This window comes from Drosophila albomicans, chromosome 3 (assembly GCF_009650485.2).
Source record: "Drosophila albomicans strain 15112-1751.03 chromosome 3, ASM965048v2, whole genome shotgun sequence".
NCBI classification, from domain to species: Eukaryota; Metazoa; Arthropoda; class Insecta; order Diptera; family Drosophilidae; genus Drosophila; species Drosophila albomicans.
This window is the reverse complement of record NC_047629.2, coordinates 3,666,686-3,679,714: the sequence shown is the minus strand read 5'-3', so window position 1 is coordinate 3,679,714 and position 13,029 is coordinate 3,666,686. Positions and strand designations below refer to the sequence as shown.

At 40.3% G+C, this 13,029-nt stretch overlaps 3 protein-coding genes across 3 annotated transcripts; 1 reads left to right on the top strand and 2 right to left on the bottom strand.

The window, feature by feature from the left end:
• Positions 1-49: 49 nt before the first annotated feature.
• LOC117569909 (ribitol 5-phosphate transferase FKRP) lies at positions 50-2,419 on the bottom strand. The gene is made up of 3 exons (XM_034251248.2): positions 1,907-2,419; positions 1,281-1,791; positions 50-1,227 (listed from the first exon to the last, which is right to left on the bottom strand). The coding sequence occupies exons 1-3, from the start codon at positions 2,191-2,193 to the stop codon at positions 241-243; spliced, it is 1,785 nt and encodes a 594-aa protein (XP_034107139.1). The 5' UTR covers positions 2,194-2,419; the 3' UTR covers positions 50-240.
• Positions 2,420-3,163: 744 nt separating this feature from the next.
• On the bottom strand, positions 3,164-9,796 carry LOC117566771 (atrial natriuretic peptide receptor 1). The gene is made up of 13 exons (XM_052005105.1): positions 9,430-9,796; positions 9,258-9,369; positions 8,845-9,010; positions 8,405-8,482; positions 7,721-7,997; positions 7,101-7,656; positions 6,926-7,041; positions 6,622-6,700; positions 5,918-6,561; positions 4,728-5,058; positions 4,095-4,434; positions 3,766-4,039; positions 3,164-3,709 (listed from the first exon to the last, which is right to left on the bottom strand). Exons 1-13 carry the CDS (start codon positions 9,731-9,733, stop codon positions 3,489-3,491), a joined length of 3,498 nt encoding a protein of 1,165 aa, XP_051861065.1. The 5' UTR covers positions 9,734-9,796; the 3' UTR covers positions 3,164-3,488.
• Positions 9,797-11,500: 1,704 nt separating this feature from the next.
• On the top strand, positions 11,501-12,680 carry LOC117567320 (proteasome subunit alpha type-4). Its single transcript, XM_034247219.2, has 3 exons — positions 11,501-11,625; positions 11,758-11,963; positions 12,027-12,680. Exons 1-3 carry the CDS (start codon positions 11,623-11,625, stop codon positions 12,604-12,606), a joined length of 789 nt encoding a protein of 262 aa, XP_034103110.1. The 5' UTR covers positions 11,501-11,622; the 3' UTR covers positions 12,607-12,680.
• Positions 12,681-13,029: the final 349 nt, after the last annotated feature.

Genomic DNA, 13,029 nt, shown 5'->3' with positions numbered 1-13,029 from the left:
ATTTTTATGTAGATTTGTAGTTCCGAGAACGTTGCTTATTTGTAAAATACTTAGAGATCTAGAGAGCTAAAGAGCTACTTATCCAGGCTAACTGCCAACATAAATGTAAAAACAACAAAAGGAACTCATAACCTCAACGATTACACATATAGTACAGAAAGGAAATTTGGGGAATACAGGGAGTATATGTTTTTACTTAATGGCCCAAAATTGTGTTATAATGAAATCCTAAAGATTTAACTATTCCTCTTCGTCATCAATGGCAATTTCTTCGGATTTCACCTTAATGTGTTTGGCTTCGAGATACTCTAAGACATTGTTGGGACACATGATGCTTCTGCCCAGGAAAAGCACCGTCGACATAGGATGCAGATAGTCCGAGGAGAACGTACCCGCCTTCCAGCCGAAGAAGCCACTGGCCCGGACTTCATTGCCATTGGTTTCGTAGGGCAGAAGATTAACGCCCACCTGATTGACTTTGGAGAATTGTACTCGAAAGTAGTGGCCATCGGTGGCCTTTATCCAGTAGAAGCCCTCATGATCTACAGTTGGTTTGCTCTGTGATTTTTTCATGGCATTTGAGCGTTCCAAGTCTTGCACATTGAAGCTGATATCAATATCGTAGGCATCGGGCGAAAGTTGATTTGTCTCAACTGCACTCTTCAGCGCGTAGTTGTCTAGCCAATATCGTATGCCCACGTTCTCGAACTCATCGAGCACATGGTTGAAGGTGGTCTTAAGTTTGTCCAGACAACAGGGCGGGGTATGTTTCCCCAGATAATAGTAGAACGGACGATTGTTATAAACTGAACCAATGCACGATTTGGTGGTACGTTCGCAGCCGAAGAGATCGATGTCTGTGACCAGAGGCAGAGAGAAATTCGAGGAGGAAAACTGCGCATCGAATACTGGACTGTGTGGCTGCCAGTTGCCTTCACGCGCTGAGGTTTTGCCACCAATCCTGTGTGTCCGCCGAACTAAACGTTTAATCTGCAGTTTCTTATACATCTCACGGAACTGGCGACGTCGCAGCTCCATGCGTCGCTGCTTCGTATGGAAGGAAGCAAAGAGACGACGACCCTCCATAAAGGATTGCGGAAAGACGCTCGTCGACAGGTTCGCGATCTTTGCCTGCATGTAGAGCATTTCCGGAAACGGCAGGGCAAAGGGCTCCGGCATTGAGCTGAGAACTGCAACATCTAACAAAATCGCATGTTTCTGCAGAAACTGGAAAGGAATGCATTATTTCTTATTCTGTAATGGTCTATTTATAGGCTTACCAAGTCACAATGCGTGCTGTCGTTGCGTGCCTCTAGCTCCATAGTCCAGTTAGGCAGGTCCAAGTTAAGCTTTGCACAGCTGCTGTACGACTTTAGATTGCCTGCGAATGGCACCAACAGTAAATGGCGCACAATCTCCTCCGGCGCCACTGTTACTCGTTGCACTTGCGGCGGTTGTTGCTGCTGCGATTGCGACTGCGACTGCGAATCTTTTTTGAGCACTTCATGTATGCGGGATTTCGTGTTAATCTCACGTAGAATCTTCTGCAGCAGATTTTTGCTGCTCACACGCACACTGTCCGGCATTAGCAGAGCATATTTGGTGCGTATGGCGGCCAGAGGATTGAGTTGCTCACGTGTTTGACGCACATCGAAAGCCAAACTCATAAATCGCACCGTCTGCTCCTCGCCGTTAGTCAAATTGCGCTCGAAAGAAACTGGTGGGTAAGCGTACTCTGGAGAGCCCTCCTGCAGCACGAGTATGGGCATGTTGGGAATAACATCGAGAATGCTAAAAACCAAAAACAATAGTATTATTAGATTGCATACTTTTAGGCTGCAGCCTTAATACATGCTTCTTCAGCATACGTTTTGTAGCATACTTTTATGCTGTCGCTTTGAATTACCTCTCTATGCTGGGTCGCAAATCCTGCTCGAAGTTGTAGTGTCCATAGAATACAATTGTTATAGACTTGCGTATATGTTTGTTGGCATTGCGTGCTTTATCTTTTGGCGAAAGCTTCGCTCCATGTACTCCTTCTGCTCTTGGCTGTGGATCTTCGCCTGCACCGGAAAGGGCTCGACTTATGCGCCGCCAAAGCAAAGTGTTCCATGTGTAATATAAGAATATCATATTTGCCAGTATAAAACCAAGCAACAGCAATTTGACCAGACGCAGGCGATACACCTTCATAATGCGACGATGACACTTGACTGATAATTGTGTGGATGCTGCCTATGACAAAAACTACAGGTTGTTCCAGGTGTGCGTCTCTGTCTCTCTAGCTGCGGTTATCAACATTTATCGAATCGCTGTTTCCAGAGCCAATTTACATACACTTTTACATGCCGCTGGCATGGCAAATGCATTTTTCCTTAATTTTATCTCACTTTTGTTTTTATTCACAATTCCTTGCTGCTTCCTGTTTGCTTACTGACACTTTTTTCCAGCCCCCAAAAGCTGCATCAACCGAAAACAGCTGATTGAGAGCTGTGAAAGCTACACGGTTTGTTCACGCACTAAGCGCGTATCCTTCGAAAGCTGTCGAAGAGCTTTTATGCAAATCATACTTGATATATGTGTACACACACACTCAAAATAAATACTTTTATCTGTAAACAGGGATGCAAGTGCAACCCTCTTCATGTAACACATTGTAGTGCTCCATAATTTCTATAATGTATTTGCATAAGCCTTCATAAAAATTTCGCATAATTCTTACATAAAATATGTTTTTTTTTCTTCTAGAAATTCACATAAATAAAAATAAATATTAACATAAAATAATCTTATTAATGTATACTAAAAAATATGTAATGTTTTTGAGATTTTTAGTCATAAATATACGATTTTTTCCTCTTATCAATAGATACTTAGGTTTTATATATTCTTGAATATTTTCTAAAATTAAGATTTTCATGTTTTTGACGCAGAACTTTTAGAGCTTTGTTTAGTACAAGATTCTTTTAAAATTATTATTTTTAATTTCAAAATATTTGAAAGCATATTTGCAATTAATAAACTGTTGCAATTATTATCCATATAACTGCGACATCGAATTAAACAAAAATTTGAAAAGCATTTAAGCGATAACATTCATTTATTCCATTTTGAAATAATTTCACATTTTCCATCAATTACATAGTACAAATATAATGCATTTTGGCACAGAATATAATTTATAATAATATCAATATGAGCTTGGTATACAATAATCATTTTTAAGAATATTTCTCTTTTAAAAAACGTTCACACAAACATTTATCACAATACCTGTTTACTTTGGGATACTTTTATATTTTGAAGAAACAATTCGCAATATTCATCGAAGAGCTCTTGCAATCGGGTTCATAATTTATGTAAACATATAAAAGCGGACATATAAATGTAATTGGTTTTCCAATCGGCATCCTTAACACTCTTTTCGATTGTTAAATGAATATTTGTACTTGAAATAGTTATGACGATCCATCAGGTAATCCATCAAGTTACTTGCCCATGCCGGCAAAGAGCAAAGGAAAGGGCACCTCATCGTTGTTGAGAAGTGGCGGAGTTGGAGCACGTGCCTCTGCCTCGGTGGTGCTGTTTAGCCAAAAGGTTGTAACGGTGCCTTTACCCTTAAGTTCCACATCGCCACGTTGTTCCAATTGAAAAGTGCCAAATTTGTCTAGAATACCCTTTGTTGCCGATGAAACGTGAATTTTGCCCGCTTCAAAGGAAATTACAATTAAATTATATTCTTTATAATAATACTTGCTGTCATACGCATTCCTGTGGTCTCCAAGCGTGAAGCAGTGTTAACCGTATCCCCAAAGAGGCAATAATGCGGCATCTTTTTTCCAACGACGCCGGCACAAACAGATCCCGAGTGCATCCCAATGCGAATTTGTATCTTATAGTCCGGTTTGTGTCTGAGATTAAAAGAGTAGACTGCTTGAAGTATGTCTAAGGCCATCAACGCAATTTCCCGAGCATGTTTATCGCCATTAGGCTCCGGTAAACCTGACACTACCAGGTAGGCATCCCCAATAGTTTCCACCTAAAAAGAAAATTCCATTCTAGTTGATAGTTGTAGTAATACATTCGTCACTCACCTTGTAGACATCGTAGAAGCCAATGATGCGATCAAATGTGCTGTAGAGATCGTTGAGAAAGTTGACCACATCCATGGGGGTGCTGCGGGCGCAGAGCTCAGTGAAGCCCACAATATCGCTAAAGTAGATGGTCACACTGCTAAACTCCTCCGGCTCCACAAGATCTCCGGCCATCAGCTGCTGGGCGACAGGACGTGGCAGAATTTGATAAAGCAGCTCCTCGGTGCGTTGCTTTTCTAAGCTAAGTTGCCTGGTTTTTTCCTCCACGAGACTTTCCAAGTTGTTGGCATAATGCTCCATCCGATTGAGCAAATCATCCATGAGATTCTCACAAAAGCCCCTGATAGTAGGGATATAATACATATCATATAAATATAACTATATGAACTATGAACAGTCACAAAATATAAAACAAAAGCTGTAGTAAAAAGATAGAAAAACTAAAAATGAGTTTACATTTCTGATTGGAAAATAACTTAGAAAATATTTAATGAAAACATCGAAAAGTCATTCGATTTAAATAAAAAAATATTTTTAATTTGATTATAAAATTTTAAAATAAGACAAATAAACATTATAAATAAATATAAGAAATAAAAATTCGGGTGAAGTTAGACTATAACTGTCACTCACTTCATGATGGTGCGTATGTTGCTTCTTATTGTGGAAAAAGCCGGTCGCTCCTCTTGGTTGTCAGCCCAGCATTTCTCCATTAGCATTAATAGATCAGGTGGGCATTCCCGCTCCCGGATAAGAGGTCGAAAAGGCGGATACTCACATTGGCGCACCTTGTGTAGAATCGTGTGCACATCCATACCCTGCTGACGTGCCTCCTGATAAGGACCGCCTCTGTTAACAATCTCCTCCAGTATGATGCCAAAGGAGTAAACATCGCCGCGCTGTGTGGCCGGACAGCCTGGTATCGAAGTCATTGGCAACAGTTCCGGAGCAATCCACAGCAGCTCTGAAATATCAGAAGAAAATGAGGGCAGTCCGAAATAAACTAAATTGCAATCCTGATTGCCTAGCTAATATTCGGTTGACGGCACATTTTTATACCCGCTACCCATACGGTAGAAGGGTATTATAACTTTGTGCCGGCAGGAAATGTATGTGTAACAGGCAGAAGGAGGCATCTCCGACCCTATAAAGTATATATATTCTGGATCAGTATCAACAGCCGAGACAATCTAGCCATGTCCGTCTGTCCGTCTGTGTGTCTGCCTGTTTGTCCGTCTGTCCGTATGAACACTTAGATCTTAGAGACTATAAGAGATAGAGCAATAATTTTTTTTCGACAGCATTTGTTATGTTTGCACGCAGATCACGCCCACTTCCGCCCCCGCAAACCAATAAAGTCGAATGACAAGCGCAATTTTCAAGCTACAGCTGCGAATTTTGGTGTATACAATAATAACTATAGTATTTATGATTTGATGATAAATTTGATTGCGATCAGATAAAAATTGGGGAAGTTATTAAAGAAATACTTTTGTATGGGTAAAAATCCCTACTTAATAGGGGTCTTAATTGCTTTGGCCAACAATCTGGTATATTGTGCCGTCTATTGTATATTTTGAATGTGGTACTATATCGATATAACAAATATACCGCTTGGTATATTTTTAGTATATTTGTATTTTTGGTATATTTTGAAAAAATACCGCAATGTTTTGCTTTAATTCAAAATGGGTAGCGAGTATCTCACAGTCGAGCACACTCGACTGTTTTTATACTATCAAATTATAGTATATTATTTTTCAGTAAGTAGTGCAATATATTTATATATTCTAATCAGTTTCTGTTTTGAAGACTCTACTTACTGGTGTAGTAGTTCTGATCCCGCACAAAGTCCGAGGGCGTCGTCAGGGTGTTAAGGCCAAAGTCGGAGATCTTCAACACGAAGCGCCCATCGATGAGACAGTTGCAGGAGCGCAGCTTGCCATGAGCAACGACATCACTGTTGTGCAGATAGCTCATGCCTTTGACAATGTCGTGGATGAGCGACATGCGAAAGTTCCAATCCAGTTCAATGGCCTCGTTCTCGAGCACATCCTTCAAACTGCCCCGCGAGCAGTACTCGGTGAGGATTAGGACCGTGGGTCGAGGCAAGTCAATGCAGGCGCCCACAAAGCGCACCGTGTTCTCATGACTCACGTCCCGCGCCTGCTTAATCTCCCAGAGCAGCGTTGAGGTGACCTCCACCTTCTTTACATTCACCTTTTTGATGGCCACTCGTTCGCCTTTGAACTGCCCAATTGTGGTGTAGACCTGCGGTGGCAGCGAGGCAAAGCTTGCGATGGAAGCGCGTCCTGAATGTATGCCAAACTGTTGCAGCGATATGTTCTCCACATCCAGACGCTGCAGTCCACCCTTGGAACCGAACATCCCGCCCATCTCGATAAGCACATCATCGGGTCGTACGCGCCAGGACATGTTGTGCAGCTCCTTACCGAGCTTCATTTGTCTTGGGGCAGAGAATAAAGACATCTAAGTAGAGTGCTAGACGGAAATAATTACAACTTACTTTTGCAGCAGACAGATGACCAGCAGAACAAGTCCCAGAAATAAAGCCAAACCGAAGATTGAATACATGACTGTTGTCTCTGCAAAATGAATACTTTAAATTTTAATATGTTATCTATAATATTTATGGCAGAATTTCACACTATTTTAAGTATGTGTATTCCGAAAAATAATAATTATAATAAGCATCAATTTTCAATCCTAAAATAAGAGCTTCAATCTTACACCAACAAAAAATAAATAATAATCTAAATAATCTAAAATGTTTTAAACTTTTTAACGTTTTGCTTAATTTTCGCACTGACCGTTTCCATGGCAGCCTGGCGCATTGCCCAAGAACCCACAGGGCGGAACATCTGGCGGAGGCTCCTCACGACCACCCGGCCAATGGATCTTCTTGCCATGCACAGCGGCATACTTCCTACAAGTTAGACAAAAGGCGTTAAGTGTCCAGTTCACCGAAAACCCTAAACTACATACCGATGAAGTCCGTAATAATGCGCCACAACGGAAAATTTGCCATTGATAGGATCCAAGTCAAGTATGGAGTAATCCGCATCGCGATCGCCATTGTCATCGATACGAACATGCCCGGTAATGCCATGGAATGTGCGATTCCACATGCGACGCGTAATGTTCACTCCATCCCGAATGTCGCCACCCTCCGTCAAGGTCTCATTCAATGCCATGCCGAGCAGATAGACTCCATCGTAGAATGCCCCGATGAAGAAATTGACCTCCTCGCCCTCGCCAAACGTGTAGTTATACTCGGAAAGTGCATTCTCCCGCACATTGTCCGCAAAGTCCTGAAAAGTGGGGCTAGTTGGCTGCAGGAGTGAGACTCTTAACAGTGCCTCGTATGCCTTGCGTGCCCGCATATCGTTCTCGTCTCCCATCTCCCAGTCCTTGTCGCCCCAGTAGGCACTCTGGAATATCTCCACATCGAGGAACACCCATTCACCGTTAGTCATGCCCAAACTGTGCGCCGCCAGCATAAACTTGCGTACCAGAACGCCGCGTACAGATAATATTACAACTGTTGGTAAAAGGATTCAAGTTAAGACAGTGCTAAGGATTGTCTATATAATAACTCAGATTACCTCGCGCATACATGCTCGCATCCTTAAGATAGTTCTCGTAAATCTCCTCTGCGTTGCCATTAAGTTCCCGCACAAAGCTCAACAGCCCCTCTTGACGCAATCCATATTCCAGATTCTTGCCAACAGTCAGAGAGAAAAGCTCCGATCTGTCCACTAAGAGAGCCACATGCTTCCACTTGAATTGCCGGAAAACACTGGCAAATACCAACTTAAGTCTACACTGACAATAGGACATTCGAGTTAATGTCGGATACTTGGATTTGTCTTTAAACATGCCCTGCAAATAAATTCGGTGCGTATAAAATAGTTGGCAACGCAGTTCGAAATTTTTCTTAGCTAAATGCATCTTTGAAATGGTTTTTAGACATCGATATACATAGATAATAATACATATTAACTAATTAAAATATATCCTCGATTTCAATGATACTTGTTGTGCTATAAACTAAATTTATATTATAATATATAATATATACTAAAATATACTGGCGCTGCATCTTCTCGAAAACGGTGGCATATTTACATATATTATATGTACATTGAGTTTTTTGTAAATCAATACTATTTCAAAATGTAATTGTAATTGTAAGTATAATACTTTATCATCTTCTCCTTTCGTATCTTAGATCTTATTTCTTATGTTTGTTTATTTATATTTTGGCTATAAATTGTAAAGACACTTACCGTACTCTCATTCTTCCACTTGTGTATTCGGCCCAGCATGCCTGAGGTGACGGTTAGTTCGCCCTCGGAAGATGGTGGCTTTAGTAAACGATATGGAAATGAATGAAACGCTGTATAGTAAAAGTATTTTCCTGAATAAACTTGGATTTCAAAGAGTCCTTGTGGAAGCTCCCAAGCTCAAAGTCAGATTTAATTGTTAATGTCAAAGGAGCAAGCGAAAGTGGAGAAATGAAATGTGATTGCCTGCAGCAATGGGACGAGAGATTAGTTAGCTTCTAAGCATCAAGCAGAGTACATAATTGAAAGCCACGTGCTGTGCTCTTTGGTGGGTTGGGGATTGTGTAGCGTGACGACGGAGGTCAAGTCGTACGTGCTAGATACTATCACAGGATGTATTGGGACAATCGGTTTCCCGCGCTGCAGCTAGATGCCATACTCACCTGATCTCCCATGCCCGTTATAATGGGAGTATTCCAATAGGCAGCCAGTCGGGCCACCGGTTCCAGGGCAAAGGCGCAAGCGGGTCCGATAAACGCGATGACATCGTCCTTGAAGTGCATGTCCGCAGCAAGTCCTGGCGCCTTGGCTCCCGAGCACGAAGGGTAACTGTCACGGTTACGAATAAAGAGATAATCAGTTAAGACACTGAAAATACAAAACAATTTGTGCAAAACACGCTTTAAATGCATTGCTTCCCCCTCGAAGAGGAAGGAAGCAGAGGATTAGGCTCGGAGAGCTCAAGAATGCGGCAATGAAATTTGAGTAATTAAACGACTCGTGCAGCACGCAACAAGTGAATGTGAAAGTCAGCGAATTGTAGCAAAGATTCAATTGGTAAACACACAGCACTTACCTCGCCTTCTTTTTGACCAGCCTGATGTTGTGAGGACTAAGAAAACGTCTGTTAATCTGATCCAAGGCCAAGTCCACTGCCGGTCCGCAGCGCTCCAGGTCAAAAGGTGAATCTATTATGTGGATCTCGAGTGAGTCACAGTTCCTGCTTCCCCAGGTTTTGTCTCACTTACCCAAATGGGAAGCCATTAGAACACCAACGTTATAGACGCGCATTTCACTAATATCAATTTCATTGAAAGTAACAGTCATATTTTTGGGTTCTTTCATCCGTTCAAACACTTTAATGTCGATGCTGTCATTGAGGTGGCCATTAAAGTTGCCATTACTGGATCGAGCCTGATGATTGCTGCTCTCCACAGCTAAATCCCTGGTCTCCCAAGATTTTATGTCCATCCGCTTGGCTCCTTGATGCAAGCTAAATCCAGTTGAAGCCATCAGCAAGCTGATAGTCAGGCTGATATTGATCAATATCATTTTCTATGCCTTGTAGGTTTTAATCCACATTAAATTTAATGTAGCATGCTTTTGGGCGAGCACAAAAAAATTAATAATTGCGCTGCCATATTTGCGTAAAATTAATCGCATAGAACTTTTTAATTCAAAAAATAAAAAAAAAAACTGAATTAAAATACAAACTCAATAACTCAACAGCGAAATGGAAAATTAATTTAAATTCAAATCACATTTACAATATTGAGACTCAAAGGATGCTTCAGTTGCTGTTTAAGGCTGCTCGGCAATATTAAAGTGAATCAGGGAACTTTTATCTTCAAAAATCACAAATCAATGCTTTAATTGTTCACTTTGAGTATTAATTTTAATGACTTTAAAGTTCACTTTTGCCACACTTAACAATTTGAAATTCCAAGAAAGTTGAGTTTTTCACGATTAGATTAAGAAAACTGTGACCGAACAGTGAAAGACGCGATTACCGAATGAGCCAGTGGCAAATGCCAGGACCTTTTATATATGGACGATGCTCGGCATCAGGATGGTCTAGAAGGCATCGACACGAGCGCGTCAGCCAATGGCAAGCTTTCGCTTGAGTGAATCGTCTGTGGATGAAATGGCGCACATCGTGGAGCCGAATTTGAAGCCGGCATCGTCAATTAAAATGCGAATGTCTAAGGTTAGGCGAACACAATGTCAACGGCAAGCGTCTCAGTCTGCTTTCACTTGTTGCTATTACAATGTAACGATGTTAGCTTTTCCTGTTATTATTGTTGTTATTGCAATGCTCCATTTGAATTTAAACTGTTTGTCAGTCTGTTTCATTGATGGAAAGGACTAACCGTCTACTGCGAACAAGTCGCGTGCTGCCGACAATTAATTCAATTCCTCTCTCCTTACCGTTCTCTCGTAGAACACCGAATTGGGGTGTCGATGGGATTTGTCCTGAAGATTTCGCCAAACAAACAATAACAGTGTATGCTTGAACTGAGTTAATGGAACAATGCACTATGGGTTAAGTGTTATATTTTGAGATAAACTTACCTTGAAAATATTTTTTTTTTATATATAGTAATCTATTTAAAATACAATTTTTTTGTAAATTTATATTTATTTTATCAAATGTAATTTACATAATTTTCTATATTTTTAATTTTATATTGTCATTAGTTATTTATATTAAAGCGGTATTAAATTTTGATACCCCAGGACTATCATGACATCTCACTAATTCATAAAAACTCCATGTAAATAAGGTTTTTGTGGAATATTTTTTAATTGTTATACGTTCTTAAAAATGAATTTTGTCATTCAAGGAACAATTGCACAAAACACTACAAACGCGGACATTCAAGTTTTGCAACATCTCATGGAGTTTGACTAGTCGATCGATTACATCTGAGTAAATATAACTTATCATATAAAATATATGTATATTCGTTTTGTTAGAGTATTTTATTCAAATAAACGATTACACATGCAACAGTTTATCTTTTAGTATATATTGATAACCGAAATAGCGATAATAATTGTGTGACCAATAAGAAGACTTGATGGCAACTCTGCGCGGTAATGACAGGCAAATATTTAAAATAAAAATATACCAACTTATTTAATAAAAAGTGGATTTCTTAATTTTTTGTATATTTGACGACTTAACTTATTTTTTACAATCTTTATTTATTTATAAAAAAAATTCCTGATGATATAATTTTTCTTTCAATAATAAAAAATTCATAATAGCTTTATTTTACGGCTAAAGCATCGATGATTTAAAAAACATCGATATCACCGATAAATCCATCGATGTTTTGCAGCTCTAGCGGCAATGACAAGTACAATTTGCTGGTAACAAACATTCGGTCAGCCGCTTGATTTTTTAATAAAAGTTTTGCACTTAATTTTCATAAAAAATGGTAAGTAAAATTCTGCTAGAAACAAATCGTGGTGTCCAATGTATTTGTGTATACTATTAAGATACAGAAACTCGTGCGCTTCGTGTTGTGCATACATTTTTGCTTCATCACCATCACAATTATATTTTGCAGGCGCGTCGTTATGATTCCCGTACCACGATCTTCTCGCCTGAGGGCCGTCTCTACCAGGTGGAGTACGCCATGGAGGCCATTTCCCATGCCGGTACATGTTTGGGTATTTTGGCCGAAGACGGCATTGTGCTCGCAGCCGAATGCCGCAGCACGAACAAATTGCTTGACAACGCTATTCCATCTGAAAAGATTTACCGGCTGAATGAGTAAGTAAAGAGAATGAACGCCACTGTTAGGATTTTGGTTAATAGCGAATTGTGCAATTCTAGAAACATGGTTTGTTCGGTCGCGGGCATCACATCGGACGCCAATGTGTTAACCTCTGAGCTGCGTTTAATTGCTCAACGTTACCAGTTCAGCTACGGCGAAGTGATCCCATGTGAACAGCTTGTCTCCCATTTGTGTGACATTAAACAGGCATATACTCAGTATGGTGGCAAGCGACCCTTTGGCGTTTCGCTCCTTTACATGGGCTGGGACAGCAAGTATGGCTATCAGCTCTATCAGTCAGATCCCAGTGGCAATTATGGTGGCTGGAAAGCCACTTGCATTGGCAACAACTTTGGTGCTGCTATTTCTATGCTTAAGCAGGAGTTGGCAGATAAGGAGAACATCAAGTTGGAAGAAGCCAAGGATTTGGCAGTTAAAGTGCTAAGCAAGACTCTGGATACCACAAAACTAACTCCAGAGAAGGTTGAAATGGCCACGCTGCAGCGCATCAACAACAGCACCGTTTACAGTGTGCTCGAAAAACCCGATGTTGAGAAACTGATCGAAAAATACAATAAGCTGGAGGCGGAAGCTGAAGCCGCCAAGAAGGAGAAGCAAGCCCAGCAGTCAAAATCCTAAACAGCAACCTTATACACATTAATTTAAACTTGGAATGATTTCTTTAAATGTATGAAATAAAATTTCGAAATTGGGGTAAACATTGAAATAAAGGGGGTGATTGAAAAGAGATGTGGCAACACTGGCAATTCAAGTAAGTTGGCAGCACGCCTCGTAAATTCCGTCGCTTTCTGCAGAATTCGTTCTTTTTAGGAAGGCGAACGTTGATATGAAAAACTTATAATATATCTAATCCTTTTATAAATATAATATATTGCAAGCCCTCTGTGGATCCTGTTTCTAACACCACATCTAGAACAAGCCTTATAGTGAAAATACCAGACATGCTTTTTCAGTATTTATTGAGCTTCGGAATGCTGTCACTTAACAGTTTTTGCTTCACATTCATTCTTATGGAAAAATGGCAATATTTTTATATATTTT

Excerpts from the sequence above, each read along its gene's own strand:
- LOC117569909 (XM_034251248.2), bottom strand. The coding sequence starts at position 2,193 with ATGAAGGTGTATCGCCTGCGTCTGGTCAAATTGCTGTTGCTTGGTTTT. Across the intron at positions 1,792-1,906 it reads TTGCGACCCAGCATAGAGAG|CATTCTCGATGTTATTCCCA; the intron begins GTAATTCAAAGC and ends TTTGGTTTTTAG. Across the intron at positions 1,228-1,280 it reads ACAGCACGCATTGTGACTTG|TTTCTGCAGAAACATGCGAT; the intron begins GTAAGCCTATAA and ends ATTCCTTTCCAG.
- LOC117566771 (XM_052005105.1), bottom strand. The coding sequence starts at position 9,733 with ATGATATTGATCAATATCAGCCTGACTATCAGCTTGCTGATGGCTTCA. Across the intron at positions 6,701-6,925 it reads GCCAGGCTGCCATGGAAACG|AGACAACAGTCATGTATTCA; the intron begins GTCAGTGCGAAA and ends TTCATTTTGCAG. Across the intron at positions 3,710-3,765 it reads CTTGGAGACCACAGGAATGC|CGGGCAAAATTCACGTTTCA; the intron begins GTATGACAGCAA and ends TTTCCTTTGAAG.
- LOC117567320 (XM_034247219.2), top strand. Across the intron at positions 11,964-12,026 it reads AAGATTTACCGGCTGAATGA|AAACATGGTTTGTTCGGTCG; the intron begins GTAAGTAAAGAG and ends GTGCAATTCTAG.